A 26,975-nucleotide genomic window follows, 5' to 3' on the forward strand; every position below is an offset into this window, starting at 1 on the left:
CAAGATTTTAAAACGCTATTAATCTGTTTATCAAATTTAAAATCGCTGTCTATGGTGATGCCAAGGCTGGTGACTTTAAGACGCTCATACTCTGTGAGGGGTTCCAGGTCGATGAGGGCACTGCCAAACATCATAACCTCCGTTTTTTCCCCGTTGAGTTTTTAAAAATTCTGGGCTAACCAAGCCTTGACATCACATAGACAGTCGAATAGGGGTGTCAGGGGGCAGTGGCTGTCCTTAGACATTGGCATATAAATCTGGCAGTCGTCAGCGTAGAGATGATAAGAAATGCCATGTCTGTGAAAAATTTCTCCAAGAGGGAGGAGATATACTGCAAACAGGATAGGTCCCAGGATAGATCCCTGGGGGACCCCACAATGAAGTGGGGTGGAGGACGAAGTGGAGTCCCACAGCCTGACAGAGAAAGACCTCTCTGACAGGTAGGACCTGAACCACTCCAAGGCGGTCCCCCTGACACCCAAACAGTCCCTCAGGCGGTCTAAAAAAATGTTGTGGTCGACTGTGTCAAAGGCAGCCGTCAGGTTTAAAAGCACTAAAATTAACTACCCGAATCAGTCATTAAAAAGAGATCATTAAAAACCTTCAAAAGTGCAGACTCAGTGCTGTGAAATGCCTTATACCCAGACTGAAACGGGTCTAAAGTGCCATTACTATCCAGAAAAGGCTTAAGTTGCGCAAAAACACACTTCTCTAGAAGTTTAGCCACAAAAGGTAATTTGGAAATGGGCCGGTAAGTGTCGGATCAAGACCAGGTTTTTTAATCAAGGGCTCAACAACAGCTTTTTTACAAAAGGAGGGAACAATGCCAGAGGCCAAGCTGCTGTTGATGATCTCCCTGACAGAAGAAGCAGTAGTGCTCCAGACCTCCTTAAAGAAGCGAGGAGGGACTTGGTCTGTGGGACAGGAGGAGGGTTTTAATTTGTTCACTATCCCTGTGAGCTCAGACAATGACACAGGCTCAAAACAACTAAAAACAGCAGAGCACTGAGTGGCTACTGTAAGAGACAGTACAGAAAGGGGTATAGTGGCTCGAATAGCAGCAACCTTATCATTCAAAAAGGTGATGAATTTCTCAGATGTAATCTGCAGTGAAGTGGAAGGAATCGGATTGAAAACAGAACTAATGGTTTTAAATAATGTCAGCAAGCCTCACATTCTTTTTAAAACTAAGTCACAAGTATTTTGTTTTTGCGTTTCTAACGACACTCTGAAAATTTCTCCAGCTATTTTTAAGAATCTGCCAAGAAACCTCCAGATGATCTTTCTTCCACCTGCACTCCGCTCTCCGACACTCACGCCTGGCTGCACGCGTAATGTCGTTGAGCCAAGGCTCCTGTTTTGGTTTTGAAAGCATGGCCTTGATGGGAGCTACACTGTCCAGAACATCAGAGCAGGTAGAAATAAAAGAGTTCATCAGCTGCTCCGTGTCTGCGAATGCAACACTGTTTAAAGAATCCCGCACTGACGAGGTAAAGAGAGGAGAAAAAGCAGCAGCAGTGTCAGATGCAATAACACGGCCATGGCGCACGACAGGCAACTTCCTCTCGATAGTTAAACTAAAATCAAACATGACAGGACTGTGATCGGAGAATACTGCATCACCCACAACTACATTGTCAACAGGAAAACCATGAGATAACAGAAGGTCCAAAGTGTGTCTCTGCACTTGTGTTGGGCCAGAGACATGCTGTGTCAAATGAAAAGCTTCAATCAGCTCCAAAAACTCTCTGGCCATGGATTTAGACGGACAACACACATGCACATTAAAATCTCCGACAATTAAAATTTGTCAGTACAGTACACATCACTGGATCACTCTGTCGTAGCTCGAAGCAACTTAGCTCAAAAGATGAGAAAGTCCAGTCTGATATTACTCAATAAATGCAGTTCTTCAAAACAGTAGCTATACCTCCCCCACGACCAGTGGCTCTTGGTGTGTAGATAAAGGTGCAGTCAGGAGGTAACAGCTCTGAGAAGGCAGTGGACTCACCGGCGTTTATCCAAGTCTCCGTTAAAAACAGTACATCCAAAGAGTGCGAAGTAAAGAAGTTCTGCAGGATGAAAGTTTTATTCATCACGGATCTCGCGTTGTCGAGTGCGCACCTCGTAGAAGCCGTCACGGCCGCACGAGCTGCCCGGCTCAGCGTCCTGAGGTTGCCTGGGGACACACCACCCAAGCCCAGGTGAGAAGAGCGGTGAGGGTGCACGTATAGACATCCCTTCGCTGTCGGATAATGGACACCAGCCAAGTGCCGGCTCGAGCGAGAGTGCGCTGAGAGACATAGCGGCGAAGGCAGTCTCTGTAGTCCCATGGGAGTGACCACACCATGTCGGGAGAAAGTGCCAGCCAGGCTTTTAACTTCACAAGCCGGCCGGATCGCACTTCTCGGCGTTTACGCTTCCTGGGCAGCGACGCATTCACCCGAAGGAGGTGCTCAGGTAGATCGGCCAGGTAAAAGGAATCCGACTTGTTTGCATGATAGATCACACACGATTGCACTGTTTCCCCAGTTTTTACCAACTCCTGACGTTCATACACCAGCAGTGAGTCGATGGTCCTTGTGACGAACGTCAAAATCATTATCAAACAAATAAAACTGAGGAGAGCCAAGTGGCGACACAGACACCCCGGCGCCATCTTTAAAGCTCCGAAATGTACATGTTGTGATCGATGAAAGCCTTTTTCGGCACAAAAGAAAGGTATGTGTTATAGTAATAATAGTGACTTTAATTAAGTGTTAAATACAGTCAAACAAGTTATTGTAATAGAATGTATCTGTTTACGTTTGTGTTTGTTGTTTTGTTTCTGCATCAGTATGGGAGAGGAAGAATGGCTGGTGGGTGGAAAAGAAAGAAGTGGGTCTTTGGCATGTTAGGTGTGAGGCATCATCAAGGACGAAGAAAGCCTATTCTACGTCTTGTGGAGAGAAGATCTCGAAGACATCTAGTCCCCTTGATTGCCCATCATGTGAGGCTTGGATCTACAGTTATAAGTGATGAGTGGCGTGCCTATCGCATACTCTCTGCACTAGGGTACAACCATCACACTGTCAACCACAGCAGGTGGTATGTAGATTCCCAAACTGGTGCCCATACCCAACATCTTGAGAGGGCCTGGAGATCCTACAAGGAGCAGATCTGGAGGCTTAGGGGAAATCAGTTTGCTTTCCGACCACCTTTCAGTGATTGAGTGGCATGAATGGCTCGCAAAGAAACACTGTAAAGGTGCATTTGGCAGACTGATTCATGACATTTCCAAAAAATAAAACTAGTCATATGCAGTCACTGTAACCGTTGTTTGCAAGAATTTGTCTTTCTGTGAGACAAAGTCCAAGAAATCAGTGCACTTTGTTTTTGTAGTGTCGTAAAATTCCTTTTCCTGTATTATTTAATCATGTGTTGAACATATTTATTTTATCTGTCTCAAATAATTTTAGACGTTTCTTTGAGAAAGGATTTAGAATTATGTTAAATTGTGACACTGAAATATTTTCTGACTTTATTTTTGATACAGAAAGTTTTTAATTAAAAAAACAAAGATTTTATTTGTCATATTTGAAACGTCTGTGATCCACTGTTGATGTTGGCAAGTTTTTATTCATAAGCCATAGATAGTGCTCACTTTAGATTCACACAAAATACTTAATTAACGAGTAGTAAGTGCTTCATAACAGCCTCAATTCATGAATTCCTGCATTATTAACTGTTTATAGGATCTGCTAACACAGTCACTAATCATTAATACATGTCTGAATAGTGGATGTGCAAGTGCATGCAGAAATGTACATCTAAATACTTTGTTCATCATTTACATGCACTTTCTATATGATATTACAAACCACTGACAAATCCTATATAACTGGTTAGTAAGTGATGTAATACTTGATTTAGAAATGCTGAATCCATCATGTATAAAATATGAAAATGCAATCATTAGGACATTATAGATGAGCTTATTAATGAAGAGTAAAACATTTATAATTGTGATTATATACCACATAGTAATGAGTATTTACGGCAGAAACATGCTTTATAAATGATGAATTCAGTAATTACTAATCCATAACTAATGTGCTTATCAATGATGAATAAAACATTTTTAACTGTGTTTATAAACTAAATACTAATGTGTGGTAATGTCAGAAAAATGCGTTATAAATGATGAATTGAGTATTTATTAATGCTTAACTAATGCGTAATAGTGTGTACTCATTATAAAGTGCCACCCAGTTGGGTAAAGTTGACCTGCATCCATGCGACAGGCTTGGAGAGAGTGGCATCGATGATGGATTTAGAGGATATGTAGAGATAGACATCACTGGTGTAAAAGCTGAAGTGAAGACCATAAAAGATAAGATTACAGAGGGGTGGCATGTAAACAGCAGAGGACCAACTACGGAGCCCTGTGGGACGCCTGTTCATGCTGATGAACTGTTGTCTGTCTGTGAGACGTGACTTAAACCAAGAGAGGCCAGTACAGGTGATGTTGAGAGAGCATTCAAGTTGCTGGAACTTCATCCATCCATCCATGTCAACTCATTCTCAAGGTCACAGAGGACTGGAACCAATCAGAGGTGACATTGGGCTTCTGGACGGACACATTCTGGACAAGTAGTCATTAGAATATACATAAATATTCAAATGTCATGAAATAAAAAAGTATATTGCCAAACCTAATCGACTTGTTTTGGGTTACATTAGATTCCTAATCTGAATTATTATCACAGTGCAAAGGAACAGATGTTGAGTTTAAAGAAATATGGATGGTATTGATTGTTGATAAGATGTTTCTCTTCACATTTCACACAAACGAAATTGTCAAAACACATCTATTCCAGATGTGTCCTCCCTTTGAGGAGGAGTCAATGCAAAACTCAGATGTCTTCCACCTCTACTTATCTGACTGCAGAGAGGAGGACAGAGGACAGCGGGCACACAGTTTAACATGATGGACTATAGGACAGGACTGCTGCTTGCAGACAGACAGAACTGTCTGCTGGGCAGGTGGAGACTTTTCTTAATTTTACACAGACCATATTTTTGTCGCCAGTTTATTGAATTTAATGTTTTCTTGTATCCTCTTGACTGACAGGTGTTGATGGTCAGACTCTGACAGAATCTGAACCAGCAGTTAAAAGTCCTGGAGGATCTCACAGATTGACCTGTACAACCTCTGGAATTAACTTTGCTGGCAGATGGATGGGCTGGATCAGACAGGCTCCTGGAAAAGGACTGGAGTGGCTCGCTTTAATCAACAGTGGCAGCAGCTACATCTACTACTCTCAGTCAGTCAGAGGGCGGTTTACCATCTCCAGAGACAACAGCAGAAAGCAGCTGTATCTGCAGATGAACAGTCTGAAGACTGAAGATTCTGCTGTTTATTATTGTGCTCGAGAGCCACAGTGACTGGAGTTGGTTGAGCAGCTGTACAAAAACCTACAGTCCTCACCTTCACTCTGCTGGTGGAGGAAAAGCATTAAGTGGTTGTAATATTTATATTTGACAGTTGAACTGATTATTTTTGGACTTATTTTTTCATGTTGCTTTACATGATCAGGTTTACTTTATTTTGGAATTTTAATATAATAATAAAAAACTGCATCATACGCATTATTCACAAGTGGCTCTTATAAATATTTGCAGTAAATCCAAAACTAACTGTGTGCTGCAATTAAATTCCTGCAAGTAAATGATTATTCCTACAAATAGTGTATTCTTGTCTAATTTAAAATGAGACAACTAACAGACATTAATGTCCCACTAATGTACGACCGACATTAAAGTTACATTCCATGATAAAATAATGATCTCTCTTCTCATCACATACTGCAGCTTCATTAGAATAATTTATGCAAGCAGACAGCAGTGATCTCTAAAGTGGAGGGGCAGTGGAATAATGACACTATTTAATTTGACAAAAACAAAGTCAATTTAGTTGAATCACACGTATATTCTTATTGTATGTAAATACCTTGTGTGGAAACTTTTGTTATTCTTAAAAAAGTATACAAATATAGTTATAAAATAATCGTGTTTTAACTGCAGTGAAATGTGCCGAGAAGATGTGGAGAGAATATTAACAGTCAATAATCAAGATTGTGAATATGAAGATAAATATAGCAACATATCTCAATGGGCAAGAATAAACCCACACGTTTATTTTTTGGTCACAATTTTATAACTATTTTATTTGGCTGTAATATGAATGATTTAATAAATAAATGAAAACAACAAGTTGAACCATGCACCTGTCTATGAACTGATTAACCCTTATTTTATTTCTGACATTATCATTTTCATTATTAAAAATAACTTTGAAATGCACAAATTTACATGATTCTAACTATTCCTTGTATTTCTGTTTGCAGCAGACTCTTGTATTGACTCCATTCAGACCAACATTGATGCTTCATATGTTTGATTGTATGCAAACTCAGTGAGCTTCCTTGTTCCTCAGCTATAAAAACATCCCATCAGGCTGTCAGTGGAGTTCACAGCACGTCACTTTCTACATAAACCATGTTCTCTGTAGCTCTGCTGCTGCTGTTGGCAGCTGGATGTGAGTCTCTCTGCATTTGGTAAAGTCATCACTTCTTCTTTTGCAGATTAACTTAATCATTTGTTACAAACATTTTCTTTTTCCAACAGGTGTAAAGTGTGAAACGCTGACTCAGCCAGCCTCTGTGACTGTGCAGCCAGGTCAACGTCTGACCATCACCTGTCAGGTCTCTTATTCTGTTAGTGGCTACTACACAGCTTGGATCAGACAGCCTGCAGGGAAAGGACTGGAGTGGATAGGAGGTCACCGTGTTGGATACACTGCAGATTACAAAGATTCACTGAAGAACAAGTTCAGTATTGATGAAGACACTTCCAGCAACACAGTGACTCTAAACGGACAGAATGTGCAGCCTGAAGACACTGCTGTGTATTACTGTGCCAGAGAGCCACAGTGACACAAAGCATCAGTAGAGCTGCACAAAAACCCCTCAGTGCCTGAACACTTGTAACATGAAGCCACCAGAGGAGGAGCCCTCAGACCACTAATGACTTCAACACCAACTCACTGTTACAGTAAACAGGAAGTCTAAGAACAAAGGTTCTTCATCTCATTTTACAGCAACATATCATATCAAATAGATATTCTGAAATTATAATCATTGAAACATCATTGCATGTATAAAATCCTTTCTCACTACAGTAGAAATTAACTCTTAAAAGTCAGCTTCTCTTCCATGACATTTCTGGTTCAATAAAATCTGAATAATTATTGCTTTCGTGGCTGAATCAAAAGTCTTTTGCCAACTTCATTATGATCAAAGTCAAACCTAACAATCTAAACTGTCAGAGATTGAAGTTCCACCTTCTCTTTCTTTGAGATGAAGAATAACACCTGGAAGTTTCATCTCCATTTAGAATTATTTGAATATACTTTAGTCAGCTGATTTAGTGTCAACAGTATGTAAATCTGCCTCCTTGTGTTGCCTCATAAAGAAGTGAAGTGTGTGTGTGTGTGTGTGTGTGTGTGTGTGTGTGTCAGTGAGAGGAGAGAAGAGCTCACATCAGTTCAGCTTCAACATCAACCATGTTCTCTGTAGCTCTGATACTGCTGCTGGCAGCTGGATCCTGTGAGCAGCTTTCACTGGATTCACACTAATAAACACATTAGAAACACTGAATATTCACATGAATGATGGAGATCATGTTGATTTGTGTTTCCACAGGTGTGAACAGTATTGATCTCATCCAGCCAGACTCAATGGTTGTGCAGCCTGGACAGTCTTTGACCATCAGCTGTCAGGTCTCTGGTTATTCTCTGACTGATGACAGCTATGCAACAGGTTGGATCAGACAGTGTGAAGGAAAACCCATGGACTGGATCTCCCATCAGTGGGGTACAAGTGGCTTAAGTCAAAATAATGCTCTGAAGAACAAGTTCAGCTACAGCAGGGACACGTCTGCTCTAACAGTGACTCTAAAAGGTCAGAATCTGCAGCCTGAGGACACAGCTGTGTATTACTGTGTCAGAAGAGACACAGTGAGAGATTGTAATAGCAGAGTCAAACAAAAACTGCTTCCTCTATTTATTCCACAGGGCACACTCAAGTATATATTAAACATGTATAAAGCATAAAAGCAACAACTCTTTCCACTATGAAACAAGAGACCAAAGCATGACTCACTGCTATCATTGTTCGAGTCACATTAAGTCAAGTCAAAGTTTATTTATAGAGCACATTTAAAACGACCTCAGTTGACCAAAGTGCTGTTCAGTCTTAAAATACAATAAAATCCTACGTAAGTGAAGTATAGTAATACAAAAAAACAATAAAAACAATAAAATACTAAAAACAATTAAACAATAAAATAGTAATAAAAACTCAATCTAAAAACAGAGTTAGAGTTAAAAAATAAAATAAAGGAGTAAAAAGTAAAAAAGCCAAGGAGAATAAATGGGTTTTTAATTTAAAAAAATGTTTTAAAGTGAGAATGTTTGCTTCCATCCATGACTGAGTGTCTTTAAGGCAGTCTAATAAGACCTGCACAGAGGTTTGGTCATTCATTTTAAGCAGCAAATTTATTTGTACATCGTCCGCATATCAATGAAATGAGACGCTATACTTCTGAAATATGGATCTCAGTGGCAACATGTAAATAGAAAAGAGAAGGGGGCCCAAAATAGAACCCTGAGGCACCCAGCAGTTCAGGGCAGAAGTGTCTGAGGAATACTGGCCCAGCTGCACAGAGAAGCTCCTATCTGACAGGTAGGACTCAAACCAGTTAAGAGCAATGCCTTTAATGCCGACAGAGGTGTTTAGGCGAGACAGGAGAATGTTGTGATCAACTGTGTCGAAGGCAGCTGTCAGATCCAGAAGGACCAGGACCACAGAGTTACCAGAGTCCACTGCTAAAAGAAGGTCATTTAAAATTCTTAAAAGCTCTGTTTCTGTACTATGGCGTGACTTAAAACCAGACTGGAACTTCTCAGAGATGCCATTAAGATCAATAAGACTGCAGGTGTTCATTGACCACATTCTCCAAAACCTTAGAAAGAAAAGGAAGTTTAGAGATAGGCCTAAAATTAGATAAAACTGTGGGATCTAAATTATGTTTTATGAGGAGGTGCTCGACCACAGCATGTTTAAAGGCAGCTGGGACACATCCAGACATCAAAGATGAATTAATCAGATCCGTAACACAGGGCTCAATAACGTTAAAAACATCCTTAAAGAAACGGGGAGGGATGCTGTGAAGAGGACAGGAAGAAGGCCTGAGACGCTGGACAACATCAGTTAACTCTGAGACAGACACTGCTCAAATGTGTCAAAAACTGCAGGGCTAGTGGGGGAGACAGCAGGATCTACTGCAGATGGCAAAAGGAAGGACTTAAAATCCAAGATCTTGTCAATAAAAAACCTTAAAAAATATTTACACAGTTCAACTGAAGGAAAAACACCATTGTGGTCACAGGGGTTTAAAAGAGTATTGAAAAGGAACTGAGGTTTGTGACTATTGACTAATACAAGATTTGATTAAAAATGACTCTTGGCAGCTTTAACAGCTTTCTGTTATTGACGTAGACTGTTTTTTAAAATGTCCAAAGAAACATGAAGGCGATCTGTCTTCCACTTCCTCTCTGCGCGTCTACATGCACGTCTTCAAATGTGAGTGCTGTCATTAAGCCATGGCTCTGCTGCTGGCTTGGAGCGCTTGCATCTAAAAGGGGCCACCAAGTCAAAAATGTCAGTAGAAATACTATTAAAAGTGTTTAAAAACTTGTGTGCACACGGCGGTCCGTGGTGCACCGCTTCACTTGAGAGCGAGGCAGTGTTACATTAAATAAGACAGCAAAGTGATCAGAAATTTGTTTGTCACAAATCTCACTGACATTTAACTGCAGCCCAAAGGATAATATCAGGTCCAGAGTGTGGCTCTTCTCATGTGTTGCATCACACACAGACTGAGTACGGCTAAAAGAGTCAATAAGATTAAGAAAGTCTTTCACCAGGGGTCCAGATTCACAGCAGACATGGATATTAAAATCTTCAACATTTTAAAAACCGATCATAGTTCACTGCCACTCCTGCCACAAAGTCTGTGAAGTCCTTTATAAAATTCCTATTGAAGTGAGGCGGATGTTAGATTAAGGAGCACAAGACGAGTGTAGAAAAGTTCACAATGAATGTCTGCAGCTCAAAGCTGGAGAAAGTGATCAGCTGTGACATTTGACATTGAAACCTGGATTTAAAAACAGATGCTACTCCTCCACCTCGGCCGGTGGTTCGAGGAGAGTTAAAAGAGAGACAGTCGGGGGGAGCAACTCGGAGAACTGGATAGACTCACCGACTTGAGTCAACGTCTCTGTCAGGAACATAAAATCCAATTCATGTGAAGTGAAGAAGTTATTCAAGTCTTGTTTGCTAGCGATCTAGCATTCAAGAGAGCCAGGTTGAGAGTAATCTCCTCTCCTCCTGGGTGGAAATGCAGCGCAGAGGCTGCAGATTCCTACAATCCACACGTTCCGTTGTCAATCCGTTGTGGACCTGGTGACACCTGGAAGGGGGTACCTGGAGACAGCCAGCGGCTGGGTCGGAAGGTACAGCAGGCTGGATCCAGAGAAGACATCGTGGCCGAGACCCTCCGACAGGATGGCGAGGATCGGTCCAACAGGAGAGTCTTCTGAGGATCTTCAGTTTCACTAAGACACCAGCCCTCTTTCTGTGTCTTCTGGAACACTTCCTCCATGAAGTGACAGCCGCTACGCACAGCAGGTAAGCTGGCACGGACGCCAAGGGAGGAGGGAGACCTGATCTATGGTCACCCAAATGAAAGTTTAGTTGTGTTGTTTGAGAAGCTTTAATGTCAGAAAGAGCTTACCTTTCATACACCAGCAAAGCAGAGGAATCTTGGCAAAAACAGCAAAATAAAACAGCAACAAATATCAAAGATATCAGAGCTGGCAGACGGCAGGCCGCACACGCTGACGCCATCCTGCCACATCTGTATAAAATAAGTTTGTAGGGAAAAAACAACCTCATATGCATGACTGACAACCAGGACATTTTAATACAATGTGAGGATGAGGATGATGATAAATGTGCACATTATCTCTAATGACTTTTGAAAGTTGATTATTTCAAACAAAATGGATGCTGGTGGATTTCAAACATTTAACCCTTGTGTGGTGTTCGGGTCTGTGGGACCCGTTTTCATTTTTTATGAAAAGAAAAATGATACAATTAATTAATTTTTCAAACTGAGACTCACTGACTTTGGCTCATTTTCTGTGAAGAACATATATCAGAATACATATTTAATGACCACACACCATACACCCCCCCTACACATTTCTATTACATATAAGATGTCCGGGTCCACTGGACCCTGGGCTAATAGAAGTGTGGAAATTGATGTTCAGTCTGTCTTGACTGATATGTTTACTCTGTGTTCATGTGTTCAGCTTGTGTTGTGCATCATCTGTTCAGTATTTTAACATAAAAGTATTTGATTGTGAGGCATTAAAAGCCACAAAATGCAACGGGTCCATCAGACCCACAAACACTGGCTGAGTAACAACAATATAAACATCACACAAATAATAAGTTATAAATGTGACGTAACAAAGGTAAAGGGCAAATATTAACCATATATATTGTTTATACTGCTTGTAATTGGGATAAGGTAAACATCTGTTCAGTATTTTAACATAAAAGTGTTTGATTGTGAGGCATTAAAAGCCACAAAATGCAACGGGTCCATCAGACCCACAAACACTGGCTGAGTAACAACAATATGAACATTACACAAGGGTTAAACCAAGTTAAATCAATTCATTCTTCGTTCTTTCGTTTTCACCTGTTTCAAGATATTTATATCAGAATGAAAAAAAATAGTTGGTGTTTGGAGCTTGATCACTCCTTGTGCCTTCATCTGCTGCTCCTTAAGTAACAATAACTTTGGTAATACTACTTCCACAAATTATAATAACAACAATAACACTGATAATTGTAATGTATTGTTGGTGCATCAATCTCATTGAGTAATCTGCAGTGTCAATTTAAATCAAAACTCCTGTACCTCTATCTGTGCCTGTTATGTGTTGGTTTGCTCACTGCCTTGCACTTAATAAAGTAAAAACAGTTTTCACAGGATGTTGTTTTGCAGGGAGAATAAACAAATATCTTAAAACAGGAATGGACATTACAGTCCCCACCTGGTCACCAAAACCTACAAACATGTTAGTCTCTGAAAGGAGGAGTCAATGCAAAACTCAGATGTCTTCCACCTCTACTTATCTGACTGCAGAGAGGAGGACAGAGGACAGTGGACACACAGTTTAACATGATGGACTATAGGACAGGACTGCTGCTTCTAACTGTCTGCTGGGCAGGTGGAGACTTTTCTTCATTTTACACAGACCATATTTTTGTCACCAGTTTGTTGAATTGAATGTTTTCTTCTATCCTCTTGATTGACAGGTGTTGATGGTCAGACAGAATCTGAACCAGCAGTTAAAAGTCCTGGAGGATCTCACAGATTGACCTGTACAGTCTCTGGATTCACATTCAGCAGCTATGGCATGAACTGGATCAGACAGGCTCCTGGAAAAGGACTGGAGTGGATCGCCTTGATCTACAGTGATGGCAGCAAACAGTTCTACTCTCAGTCAGTTCAAGGCCGGTTTACCATCTCCAGAGACAACAGCAGACAGCAGCTGTATCTGCAGATGAACAGTCTGAAGACTGAGGACACAGCAGTGTATTACTGTGCCAGATACACACAGTGAGAGACATCAATAGCAGAGTCATACAAAAACTGTTACACCACCACAAGGACTCAACTAGTTATTTTCACACATACCAACAGGTGGCAGTAGAAGACAAAAAGTCAAATAATTAGTATGTCTCTAAACACAAACAAACACTGTGAGAGCCACAGCTGATTCTGTGGTTTGTGACTTCCTGTTTTGCCAAGTTGAAAGATGGCTCATGATGTTCCCACTACATTGTAACAGCAAGTCATGAAAATATATTTGGACATTTATGCATGATATGTTCATGCATAAGTGAAATGAAAACATATATTTAATTTGATTATACATATTTTAAGGCAGCTGAATTACTTGGAAAGCATTAATGAAATCATCACAATTACCATAATAGTAATACAAAATGATATAAGCCAAATGTTTTCTAGAGATGTGGTGTTTGTCTCTGAGGAGGAGTCAATGCAAAGCTGTGACGTCTTCATCTCTACATATGTGTTGCAGAGTGAAGGACAGACACTAAATCACTGACATACACACTGCAGACTGGACAGAGACAACTGGCTTTCACAATGATCACACCTCATTATTTGATTGTTTTTCTCATCCTGTCAATTAATTGGGCAGGTAAGAACAATAACTGTTTTTCTGACAAAAACAACATGTCTGCATTACAGTAACTAATGAGGTGTTTAAATGTCTGCAGGTACTGAGGGTCAAACACTGACTGAGTCTGAACCAGTGGTTAAAACACCTGGAGAGTCCAACAGACTGACCTGCACATATTCTGGCTTCAATAATGATTACTGGAACGCTTGGATCAGACAGGCTGCTGGTAAAGGACTGGAGTGGCTCGCTTATATCAACAGTGGCAGCAGCTACATCTTCTACTCTCAGTCAGTCAGAGGACGGTTTACCATCTCCAGAGACAACAGCAGACAGCAGCTGTATCTGCAAATGAACAGTCTGAAGACTGAAGATTCTGCTGTTTATTATTGTGCTCGAGAGCCACAGTGACACAGGAAGGAGCAACGCTGTACAAAAACTCAACAAGTCAAAAACCTTTCCTTGTCTCATGAAGCCACCAGAGGAGGAGCCCTCAGACCACTAATGATTTCAACACCAGCTCATTCATACATAATTTCCCCACATTCATGTATATAATTTGTTAAATATTAAACTTTTGATGAGATGAAATAAATTCAGCTGAACTTTCTACAGAAGTTGAATTTCTGCTCTGAAAACAGAAGCTACAAGACAAAAACAAACAACTGAGAACATGTTGGATGTCAAAGTTTCCTCCAAACAAATGCTGATAACTCTGTTCTTATTGTTGTGACACAGTGTCTCAACCTGACTATCTCAAGGGGAGAATCACACCACATTAATAATTTGATTAATAAAACAGCAGCTATATGCCATTACCTATAAGTTAAATTGGACAAAAACATGGAAAAAATAAACATTTTGAAAAGTAACAAAGTGACTGACAGTAAAACAAGGATAGTGATGACATCAGCTAAAAAAATGCAAACAAAATACAGATTTTAAGATACGATGAGATGGTTATGTTAAAGAATAACACCAAATATGATCAGTTAGGTGAAAGCCATGACATAAGAAAATAACGTTTCTTCCAACCAGAAAGGAGGAGTCAATGCAAAACTCAGATGTCTTCCACCTCTACTTATCTGACTGCAGAGAGGAGGACAGAGGACAGTGGACACACAGTTTAACATGATGGACTATAGGACAGGACTGCTGCTTCTAACTGTCTGCTGGGCAGGTGGAGACTTTCACTGATCTGACATTTCCATTTGTGACTAGCTGACAGATTTTATATGTTTTCTTGTTGTCTTGACAGGTGTTGATGGTCAGACTCTAACACAGTCTGAACCAGCAGTTAAAAGTCCTGGAGGATCTCACAGATTGACCTGTACAGTCTCTGGATTTTCACTTAGTAGCTACTGGATGCACTGGGTCAGACAGGCTCCTGGTAAAGGACTGGAGTGGATCGCTGCAGAGACCAAAAGTGGCAGCAAATAATACTCTCAGTCAGTTCAAGGCCGTTTTACAACCTCCAGAGACAACAGCAGACAGCAGCTGTATCTGCAGATGAACAGTCTGAAGACTGAAGATTCTGCTGTTTATTATTGTGCTCGACACTCACAGTGACTGGAGTTGGTTGAGCAGCTGTACAAAAACCTACAGTCCTCATTCTTACTGGGTTGGCAGAGCACAAGCATGAAGAGGTGCTCATAAGATTTATGTTATGTTTTTTAGTTTATTTATTAATTGTATTAATCTATTAATAATTGTATCTGCATTGTACACATCATGAAAAAACAATAAAGATTCCGTGATCATAAAAGGGTCAAGAGACAAGAATCTGAATCTATAATGTTGTGGTTTCTACTATAAAATCAATAGAAGGCAGTCAGTGTCAAGTTTCTCTCTCCTCTGTTAGTAAAATGAGACACAAATCAGCTGTTCTCATTGATCTCAACACAAACTCAAACACTGGACTGGACTACAGCTTAATACTTGATACAGAGAGTTTTTATATTTTAGGAATGGTAACATAGCAATCAAATGATCATTATTTCATACACACACACACACACACACACACACACACACACACACACACACACACACAAATATATGAATGTACATTGATATAATGTTTTCATATTAGTAATTATAGTGATAACGATCCTTATTGTTAACACTGCAGTTATAATAACAGTGAACAGACTCTTGTATTGACTCCATTCAGACCAACATTGATGCTTCATATGTTTGATTGTATGCAAACTCAGTGAGCTTCCTTGTTCCTCAGCTATAAAAACATCCCATCAGGCTGTCAGTGGAGTTCACAGCACGTCACTTTCTACATAAACCATGTTCTCTGTAGCTCTGCTGCTGCTGTTGGCAGCTGGATGTGAGTCTCTCTGCATTTGGTAAAGTCATCACTTCTTTTGCAGTTAACTTCATAATTTCTTACAAAACATTTTCTTTTTCCAACAAGGTGTAAAATGTGAAACGCTGACTCAGCCAGCCTCTGTGACTGTGCAGCCAGGTCAACGTCTGACCATCACCTGTCAGGTCTCTTATTCTGTTGGCAGCTATCGTACAGCTTGGATCAGACAGCCTGCAGGGAAAGGACGTGAGTGGATTATCAGAGGAGGTGTTGGATACAGCACATACATCAAAGATTCCCTAAAGAACAAGTTCAGTATCAGTTTTGATTCTTCCAGCAACACAGTGACTCTAAACGGACAGAATGTGCAGCCTGAAGACACTGCTGTGTATTACTGTGCCAGAGAGACACCGCGACACAAAGCATCAGTAGAGCTGAACAAAAACCCCTCAGTGCCTGAACACTTGTAACATGAAGCCACCAGAGGAGGAGCCCTCAGACCACTAATGACTTCAGATAAAATATCCTCAATTTAAATACTGAGACAAATAATCACTGATAATATGCTGCATGCATTTTCCACAGTGGAAACTGAATCACACTTAATCAAACATAAAACACTCAATTAATTAAAATATTCAGCTGACAACTTTTTTTAAAGCTCCTCTAATTTAACTCATCAAAACTTCAGCTTGACGTCACATACAGTACAGGTCAAACAAGAAACTTTGTCATCCAACACTTTTGTCTGACTTTTTTGAGAAATGGAAAACAAGGAGGAAGAATCAATATAATATTAATCTGGAAAAAATGGTACAAATGATGGATTTATTTTACACATATGCATGAGATGTGGTGTTTGTCTCTGAGGAGGAGTCAATGCAAATCTGTGACGTCTTCCATCTCTACATATGTGTTGCAGAGTGAAGGACAGACACTAAATCACTGACATACACACTGCAGACTGGACAGAGACAACTGGCTTTCACAATGATCACACCTGGTTATTTCATTGTTTTTCTCATCCTGTCAATTAACTGGGCAGGTAAGAACAATAACTGTTTTTCTGACAAAGACAATATGTCTGCATTACAGTAACTAGTGAGGTGTTTAAATGTCTGCAGGTACTGAGGGTCAAACACTGACTGAGTCTGAACCAGTGGTTAAAACACCTGGAGAGTCCCACAGACTGACCTGCGCATATTCTGGCTTCAGTAGTAATATTGATGCTGCTTGGATCAGACAGGCTGCTGGAAAAGGACTGGAGTGGATCGCTTATATCAGCAGTGGCAGTGCTACCATCTACTACTCGCAGTCAGTCAGAGGGCGGTTTACCATCTCCAGAGACAACAGCAGACAGCAGCTGTATCTGCAGATAAACAGTCTGAAGACTGAGGACACAGCAGTGTATTAATGTGCCAGAAACGCAATAAGAGACACTAACAGCAGCGCCAACCAAAAACTACTTCCTCTTTTTACCACCAACACAAGAAACATTCATTAGTCTCAGTATTATTTGCTCTGAATCATATATTTTAAAAAGATAGTTTTAATTATTAATGACCAGAATTCCTCTAAAAGTAATATTTTTAAATGATCCTGTTTAAAGATATTAATATATATTCTCCCCTATCACTCTGCTTCAATGATTTCTCAAATATACACAATACTGGAAATACTTTCTGATATTAAAACAGGCACATCTTTGGGCGGGCCATGGAATTCGATTCAGATAATTTGTTTACTTGCAGGGATTGTGTGCACAAACACGTAGTACATGCTGGTATAATTTACTATTTAATTTGTCTTTGTACAAATGGTGACCTAATGAACAGAAATCTGACTGAATATGTATGACTGAAATTCCTATTTCATTTTATATTAAGTTTGTGTGTCACCTACATGATTTTATATAACAAAAAAATATGGTAACAAGATAATGTGATACCATTCATGCCAAATAAAAAAACTAAAGCAAAACGTGTATCAGATCAAACATTGAAAATGTGTTCGAAGGGGATTTTTGAATAGTTTGTTGAACATAAAAAGTTTGGATCAACTTGTCTTGACTGATGCACAAAAGAAGTCGTTTAGACAACAGCCGGTCTGGTTATAGAGGACGAGTGAGTGAAGAGAAGACATTTGAATTGTGAGAAAGAGTGAAGTGGATGCAGGAGGACAAAGTGAGTGAGCAGGTGAACAGCAGAGTCTATAACAGACTTACAATAAAGATTACAATAAGAAGTAGAATCACAGTAGTCAAGTCTGGATGTGATGAAGGAGCGGATTGGAGATTTAGCAACAGAAGGAGAAAGATGAGCGGAGACAAACAGTGTTTTAAAATTGAAAAATGAATTGGTGTTGGAATGAGAAGTCAGTGTCAAAATTTAGGTCAAGCTTGCAGATGTATAATGCTGGAATAAGAGTTGAGCAGTTTGGGAAAGTTGACCTGCATCCATGCGACAGGCTTGGAGAGAGTTGCATCGATGATGGATTTAGTGGATATGTAGAAATAGACATCACTGGTATAAAAGCTGAAGTGGAGACCATGAAGATAAGATTACAGAGGGGTGGCATGTAAACAGCAGAGGACCAAGTACGGAGCCCGGCGGGACGCCTGTTCATGCTGATTAAATGTTGTCTGTCTGTGAGACGTGACTTAAACCAAGAGAGGGCAGTACAGGTGATGTTGAGAGAGCATTCAAGTTGCTGCAATTTCCTCCATGGTGTATTCTCAAGGTCACAAAGGACTGGAACCAGTCCGAGGTGACATTGGGCTTCAGGAGGGATACATTCTAGACAGCTAGTCATTAGAATATACATACATATTCAAATGCTATTATCATGAAATAAAAAGTGCATTTCCATAACTTAATCAACTTGTTTTGGGTGTCATTAGATTCCCAATCTGAATAATCATCCCTGTGCAAAGGAACAGCTACAGCCCCCCGCGACCTGATTCTGGATAAGCGGTTAAGGATAATGAATGAATGAACATCTATTCCAGTTATATCTTCCCTTTGAGGAGGTGTCAATGCAAAACTCAGATGTCTTCCACCTCTACTTAATAGAAGTTAAATTTCTGCTCTATAAACAGAAGCTACAAGCCAAAAGCAAACAACTGACAATATGTTGGATGTCAAAGTTTCCTCCAAACAAATGCAGATAACTCTGTTCTTATTGTTGTGACACAATGTCTCAACCTAACTACCTACTATATATAAAAATAAATTGGACAAAAAAATAGAAAAAATAAACTGTCTGACAGTAAAACAAGGATAGTGATGACATCAGCTAAAAAAAAATGGAAACGAAATACAGATTTTAAGATACAGTGAGATGATTATGTTAAAGAATAACACCAAATATGATCAGTTAGGTGAAAGCCATGACATAAAAAAAATGTTTTCATTCAACCAGAAAGGAGGAGTCAATGCAAAACTCAGATGTCTTCCACCTCTACTTATCTGACTGCAGAGAGGAGGACAGAGGACAGTGGACACACAGTTTAACATGATGGACTATAGGACAGGACTGCTGCTTCTAACTGTCTGCTGGGCAGGTGAGCAGTTTCTCAGATATCATTAATATGTTTCTACTATTTGTGTCAACCTCTTATTTCTCTCAATCTTGTTTCTTTTCTTCACAGGTGTTGATGGTCAGACTCTGACAGAATCTGAACCAGCAGTTAAAAGTCCTGGAGGATCTCACAGATTGACCTGTACAGCCTCTGGACTTGATGTTAGTGGTTACTGGATGGCCTGGATCAGACAGGCTCCTGGAAAAGGACTGGAGTGGATCGCTACTATTACCAATGGTGGTGGCAGCCAGTACTACTCTCAGTCAGTCAGAGGGCGGTTTACCATCTCCAGAGACGACAGCAGAAAGCAGCTGTATCTGCAGATGAACAGTCTGAAGACTGAAGATTCTGCTGTTTATTATTGTGCTCGAGAGCCACAGTGACTGGAGTTGGTTGAGCAGCTGTACAAAAACCTACAGTCCTCATTTTTACTGGGCTGATAGAACATGAAGTGTTTTTAATTAATTGCTGTGGATATACATTTTGTATTAATGTTTGTTTAAGTGTCTTGTGTTAAAAAAATATTATTTTTCTTATTGTTGAATTATTTAATGAATTATTTGACACATCATCAAACCACACAAGGAAAAACACACAATAAAGTTTCCTCATTCATAAAAGGGTGAAAGACAGAACAGCAATTTGAAAAACTGAAACTACTAGAAATTCTTTACATTTCTAATTTCACATCAAGACACAGTGGGCCTCATTCATGAAACGTGAGCAGAACGAATTTGTGTGTAAACCGTTCGCAGACGGAAATTTACGTGCATCTCCGCATTCATCAATATTTTAGTAGCTCCGATCTTTTCGTAGCTACTAACAAAATCTACACATGCTGCTGACCACACGTAGTGCTTGTGTAAATTTAAGAACGCATATAAATAATGCTCGTCACTGTTGGAAATTACAATTTTAATTCATAATGCGTTCTGTTATGTACACAATACGCAGATGCCTTTGAAAAATGTGATATAAACATAGCAAACGATTAAAAATATAACATATTTAGTTAAATTAGTTGGCAATTGGCGGGATTAAGATTCAGATTAAACTCATAATTGTGAATTATCTATGTAAATTGACGTATCCTGCCTGCAGTTCTCAGAGGTATCATTAAATTAATGCCAGAGTATATCCAATTTCCATACGGCGCACAACGGCAGACAGAAGTAATGCAGGGGTTCAGTGCAGTTGCAAACATGCCAGGTGTTATCGGTGCCATAGACTGCACACACGTACGCATCAAGGCTCCATCCGGTGATGCATTTGCTTACATTAACCGGAAAAACTTTCATTCCGTGAATGTGCAACTGATCTGTGACGCAAAGTGTGTGTTGTTAAACGTTGTGGCACGGTGGCCCGGTGGGACGCATGACGCATTCATCCTGCGTAATTGCGCAGTTGGCACGCGTTTGGAGGATGGAGCTGTGAGAGACGGCTGGCTCATTGGTAAGAATATAGCCTGCATAATCACATGTGTGTGTTATATATGGACTTACCTTTCTATATCCATAGGGGATAGGGGTTACCCACTGACGCCGTGGTTTATGACCCCACTGGCCAGCCCGCAGACACCACAGGAGCATACAATGAGGCGCACGCGGCTACTCGGGCCGTTGTAGAGCGCACCAACGGGGTATTTGGACTCTGAGCGTCCTCCTCCTGTGGCAGATGTACTTTTTTTGTGTGCGCTAATGCGTTTCTTTGCGTCAAGTTTAATGTCAAACCATTTACGTTTAACCTCTGCTGTAGTTCTTTGCACTACAGAAACCACATTTACTGCGTCCGTCACCTCCCTCCACGCTTTCGCTTTGCCTGTCCCTGTCACACCACTACTAACAGATGAAAATAAAAAAATTTTTTTGGACTCCACTTCTCCCAAAATAACTTCAATCTCCGCTTCGGAAAAATTCTTTTTTCTTTCTCGTTCTTTTTTTCTTTGTGCCATGACTGACAGGTCGACAGGATGCCTCTACACACCTCCTTATATGGTGGTCATTAGCAATTCATGGGCGGGGTTCATGCTAATTGCTGATTATCGGGAGCGCGCTGCCACCTTACGATGGATTGGCATTCATGATCATACACACGTGTTTACGATCAGATCTGAGTTTCCCGCGGCGTTCATGAATCCGGAGTAGGTTTTTAGTAGCGTAGGCTTTTATGTGCAAATCTACGCACAAATCTACTAACGTTTCATGAATGAGGCCCAGTGTGTGTAAATAATGTGAAAAAGAAAAAAATAAAGTTGTATTTATCGCATCAGGACAAAGTGTGATTCTGACATATGTTTAGTGATTGATCACAATATTTATAGACCCAAAGAGACGATTGTTGTTATTAAATATGACAGCTCGACTGGCATCAAATTCCTGCAGAGGTTCTTTTATACAGGTAAAACACCTTCATAAACCTGAAATAGACTCTTCTTATGAGCTTCATTCGGAACAAATTAAAGAAAACATTTTTCCAGATATTTGTGATTAGGTCCATTGTGCAAATATGTATTTTGATGTTTTTGTTATTTATTACTGTTATTTTATTGTTTTAATTATCTTTAATTCAATATCAATAATCACTTCCAAAAAGTGTTCCTGTCTCTGGATGTGTTATTGTATAACCATTAAAAGGACAAAAATGTAATAAATTATAAATGATTAATTAAACTCTGTGTTTTCAGGAGCCCCTCCCTCCCCATGATGTGCTGATGCAAATGTTCAGTGTGTGCAGTGTACTTGTGTCCTGCTGACTGCTCTTGTACTTTGTGTGGAGCATCAGAGGTCACATCTCCAGCCTCAGGATGATCAACACACTCACTCTTCTGCTGGTTGCTCTCTCTCTGCCCTGTGAGTTCTCCTGCTGACTGCTGTTTGATCTTTGATCAGACAACATGGACTGATGGTCGCTCAGTGATACCAGAAAACTTCCCACATGACTGTCTCACTTTCTTCTGTGGTTCCTCTCTCCTTTCATCTCATCAGGTTGTACAGGTCAGAGCATGGAGTCCATTCCTTCCAGTTCAGTGGTGAAAAAGCCCGGGGAGACTCTCAGTCTCTCCTGCAGGGGATCTGGCTTCACATTTAGCTGCTGCAGCATGCACTGGATCAGACAACCTGCAGGAAAAGCTCTGGAGTGGATCGGCCGTGTTAACAGCGATGCAAGTAGAACAGATTATGCCAGCAGCATGCAAGGACAAATAGAAGTCACCAGAGATATTAGCAACAGCATGACGTATCTGAGACTGTCCAACTTACAGCCAGAGGACTCTGCTGTGTATTACTGTGCCAAACACACAGTGGTTAAAGGAAGCAGAGAGGCTCTACAAAAACCTCAAACAAGTTATTCTCACAAGTACCAACAGGTGGCAGTAGAAGATAAGAAGTCAGATGACACGAAGGAGAGAATGTCTCTAAACAAACACACACACACACACACTGTGAAAGCAGCAGTTGATGCTGTGGTTTGTGACTTCCTGTGTTGTTGGGTTAAAAATGGTTAGTAATGTTCCCATTGTTGATTTAATGAATAACAGCAGGTATTGATAATATATTTGGACATTTATACATGATGTGTCTAGAACATGGATGGACCACCAAATGCTGCTGAGCAAAATAAATGAATATGTTCAATTTTACAATAAACTAACATAGCAGTTAAACCATTTGAAAATCATTAATTGAGTCATCATTATTATTATAATAATATGAAAGAAAAATATAAATCATATATGACAATCCTGTCAATGAATAATTGGGCAGGTAAGAACAATGAATGTTTTTCTGACAATATGACAATATGTCTGCATTACAGTAACTAATGAGGTGTTTAAATGTCTGCAGGTACTGAGGGTCAAACACTGACTGAGTCTGAACCAGTGGTTAAAACACCTGGAGAGTCCCACACTACTTATGACAGGACAGTCCATCCTTCCTTTACAGCCTGTCAGTGTCCTTCTCTATGCAAAGTGAACTTCCTCACAGTCTGCTATAAAGACTTGATATCATGCTGTCAGTTGCAGCAGAAGAAGAGAAGCTCCCATCAGATCACCTTCAATACCAACCATGTTCTCTGTAGCTGTGCTGCTGCTGCTGGCTGCTGGATCCTGTGAGTCTCACTGAGGCAGAGACACTGACAGTATGATCACAGCACACTGACTGTTCACTCTTATTACACTCATTCAATATTCAACATGTTTTCCTCCACAGGTGTAAAGTGTGAAACGCTGACTCAGCCAGCCTCTGTGACTGTGCAGCCAGGTCAACGTCTGACCATCACCTGTCAGGTCTCTTATTCTCGTAGCAGCTACAGCACAGCTTGGATCAGACAGCCTGCAGGGAAAGGACTGGAGTGGATTGGAATGAAATATACTGGTGCTTCATACTACAAAGATTCACTGAAGAACAAGTTCAGTATCGACTTAGACTCTTCCAGCAACACAGTGACTCTAAACGGACAGAATGTGCAGCCTGAAGACACTGCTGTGTATTACTGTGCCAGAGAGCCACAGTGACACAAAGCATCAGTAGAGCTGAACAAAAACCCCTCAGTGCCTGAACACTTGTAACATGAAGCCACCAGAGGAGGAGCCCTCAGACCACTAATGACTTCAACACAAGCTCACTGTTACAGTAAACAGGAAGTCTAAGAACAAAGGTTCTTCATCTCATTTTACAGCAACATTTTATATCAAATAGATAATCTAAAATTATCATCATTGAAACATCATTGTGTGTACAAAAACCTTCCTCACTACAGTAGAAATTAACCCTTACATCTCTTTAAATGCTTTTAGGTTACAATCACCAACAAACCATTGATAAATTTTACACTGTACAAATAATATAATCAATTAACCCATCATGTCTTCAAACGTTAAACTTAAATTGTTTTGACCTTTAATTGTTTAAATATACATATTTGGTCTAATAATACAAGAAATATTCCAAACAGCAGAAGTTACAAGCCACGTGACACAAATCTTTAAACTTTAAAGAAAAATAATTTCAGGAGACATGAGGTGTTTTTTTTTGTTTTTTTTACCTATAAGGCGATTTTCATATTAAATGACCTGAAACCAGAATAATCATAATAACATTTAATAAGCTTTAATTTACAAACAGTAGCAAAACTGTGTTGTGTGTATGTTGAATTGGGTAATTATCCACAGATAAAATTAATTTACAGTTAAGTAAGCATTATAATATAATGTTATAATAACTTGAGTTTAAAAAAAATGAATGAGTTAGAAGAAAGTGAAAGGATTCAATTAGTTTTGTGGAGAGATTGAATGGAAGACACTGTTTAATCAGAAAGGAGGAGTCAATGCAAAACTCAGATGTCTTCCACCTCTACTTATCTGACTGCAGAGAGGAGGACAGAGGACAGTGGACACACAGTTTAACATGATGGACTATAGGACAGGACTGCTGCTTCTAACTGTCTGCTGGGCAGGTAGAGACTTTTCTTAATTTTACACAGACCATATTTGTGTCGCAAATTCATTGAATTAATGTTTTCTTTTATCCTCTTGACTGACAGGTGTTGATGGTCAGACTCTGACAGAATCTGAACCAGCAGTTAAAAGTCCTGGAGGATCTCACAGATTGACCTGTACAACCTCTGGATTCACATTCAGCAGCTATTGGATGGGCTGGATCAGACAGGCTCCTGGTAAAGGACTGGAGTGGCTCGCTTTGAATCATGGTACCACCAACTACTACTCTCAGTCAGTTCAAGGCCGTTTTACAACCTCTAGAGACAACAGCAGACAGCAGCTGTATCTGCAGATGAACAGTCTGAAGACTGAAGATTCTGCTGTTTATTATTGTGCTCGAGAGCCACAGTGACTGGAGTTGGTTGAGCAGCTGTACAAAAACCTACAGTCCTCATTCTTACTGGGCTGATAGAACATGAAGTGTTTCTCATTAATTGCTGTGATTATTTTTTTTGTGTTTATGTTTGTTTGAAAGTGTCTTGTATTCAATTATTTTCCCCTATTGTTATGAATTATTTGACACATCATAAAAACACATAAAGAAACACACAATAAAGATTCCTCATTCATAAAAGTTTCAAAAAGAAAGAAAGTAAGAAAGAACAGCAATTTGATTGTTGAACTGAAACTACTAGAAATTATTTTCATTTCTAATTTCACATCAAGACACAGTTTGTTTAAATAATGTAAAAAATAAAAAATAAAGTTGGATTTATCGTATCAGGACACAGTGTGATTCTGACATATGTTTAGTGACTGATCACGCTATTTATAGACCCAAAGTGTCCACTATTGTTGTCACCTTCACTCTGCTGGTAGAGGAAAAGCATTAAGTAGTTGTAATATTTATACATAACACTTTATTTGATTTTTTTCTTGTTTTTACATATTTCTGTATTTTAAAATAATAATAAAAAAAAACCTGTCCTGCATTAAATACATTCTTCAAAACTGTCTCTTAGAAATATTTTTCATAAATCCCAGAAAAACTCTTTGTTGCAATTAAATTCCTTCTAAAAATGTATATTTCTACAAATAGTGTAATCTATTCAAATTCAAAATGACACAACTCACAGACATTAAAGTCCCACTAATGTACGACCGACTTTAAAGTTACATTTCAGGAGAAAAAAATGATCTCCCTTTGCATCACATACTGCAGCTTCATTAAAATAATTTATGTAAGCAGACAACAGTGATCTATAAAGTGGAGGGACAGTGGAATAATGACACTATTTAACTTTACAAAGTGACTTTGTATGGAAACGTTTTTTCATCTTTAATAAAGTATAAAAAGATAATAATCAAAGAATCATTGTTGTGATTTAACTTCAGTGAAATGTGCCGAGAAGATGTGGAGAAAATATTAACAGCCAACAATCAAGAAAATGAATATAAAAATGAATATAGCAACATCTCTATGGGCAAGAATAAACCCACACATTTTATTTTTTGGTCACAATTTTATAGTTTTATTGTATTTGTCAAAAATATAAATGATAAATAAAGAAACATAAAGAACAAGTTGAACCATGCACATACTCAGCAACCATTGACTCAACCACAAAAACAACTTCTAAATGTGAATATTAACAATATAAACATTCTTTACTCAGTATAGAGACTTAAAATAACTTTTTTCTCCACAATGCAAAATGTACATGACACTTTTTAAAAAAAAATGCATCTGTTGTTTATTTGGAGAAGAGATGAGGAACCTCTTTTCCTGTTTTAATGGGGAGCAATAACATCTGATAACTTCACTATAACCTAAACAGCAGCTCTGTCTCCTCACAAATACATAATGAGAGGTAAATCTCACTCTTGTAATTGGGCCAATGTGGAAAATAAAGCTCTAATCAGCTTCACCGTGAGTTAAAGATTGTCATTGTAGATCGTTGTAGTTTAAATATTTTCCATCAGTTCAGAAATGAGTTTCCAGGACTTTGATATTTGAGTTTCCTCTGCTGTTGTAGAGATACTCTACTTATAGAAATGTGTCACATGTTCCTTTTGAAACCTGCAGAGGGAGGTCTATGCAAACTCTTCCTCTCTTATCAACACACCATCAGAAACTGAGAGCGTTTCTATATTTCTGAAACACTCAGGTCAGAAAGCTCTGAACTACAGTGTTTATCACAGAATGGACAATACAATTATCTGGAGTTTATTATTTGCAGTTTCTATT

General features: G+C 39.4%; 6 gene segments (V, D, J or C); all 6 read left to right on the forward strand.

The window, feature by feature from the left end:
* Positions 1-6,540: 6,540 nt before the first annotated feature.
* Positions 6,541-6,962, forward strand: LOC131982876 (Ig heavy chain V region XIG14-like; the record flags this gene model as incomplete). The annotated part of the segment is given in 2 exon segments: positions 6,541-6,580; positions 6,670-6,962. Coding segments are annotated over 2 exon segments (333 nt in total), but the record flags the coding sequence as incomplete, so codon positions are not given.
* A 644-nt stretch (positions 6,963-7,606) lies between these two features.
* On the forward strand, positions 7,607-12,808 carry LOC131983014 (immunoglobulin heavy variable 3-33-like). The segment is given in 2 exon segments: positions 7,607-7,649; positions 12,501-12,808. Coding segments are annotated over 2 exon segments (351 nt in total).
* A 3,892-nt stretch (positions 12,809-16,700) lies between these two features.
* Positions 16,701-17,124, forward strand: LOC131982871 (immunoglobulin heavy variable 3-48-like). The segment is given in 2 exon segments: positions 16,701-16,755; positions 16,835-17,124. Coding segments are annotated over 2 exon segments (345 nt in total).
* A 2,099-nt stretch (positions 17,125-19,223) lies between these two features.
* LOC131982841 (Ig heavy chain V region 6.96-like) lies at positions 19,224-19,673 on the forward strand. The segment is given in 2 exon segments: positions 19,224-19,272; positions 19,360-19,673. Coding segments are annotated over 2 exon segments (363 nt in total).
* A 3,681-nt stretch (positions 19,674-23,354) lies between these two features.
* LOC131982866 (Ig heavy chain V region 5A-like) lies at positions 23,355-23,803 on the forward strand. The segment is given in 2 exon segments: positions 23,355-23,397; positions 23,499-23,803. Coding segments are annotated over 2 exon segments (348 nt in total).
* Positions 23,804-24,695: 892 nt separating this feature from the next.
* LOC131982846 (immunoglobulin heavy variable 3-7-like) lies at positions 24,696-25,139 on the forward strand. The segment is given in 2 exon segments: positions 24,696-24,744; positions 24,832-25,139. Coding segments are annotated over 2 exon segments (357 nt in total).
* Positions 25,140-26,975: the final 1,836 nt, after the last annotated feature.

The sequence above is a fragment of the Centropristis striata genome, chromosome 13 (assembly GCF_030273125.1).
Source record: "Centropristis striata isolate RG_2023a ecotype Rhode Island chromosome 13, C.striata_1.0, whole genome shotgun sequence".
In the NCBI taxonomy this organism is placed as follows: Eukaryota; Metazoa; Chordata; class Actinopteri; order Perciformes; family Serranidae; genus Centropristis; species Centropristis striata.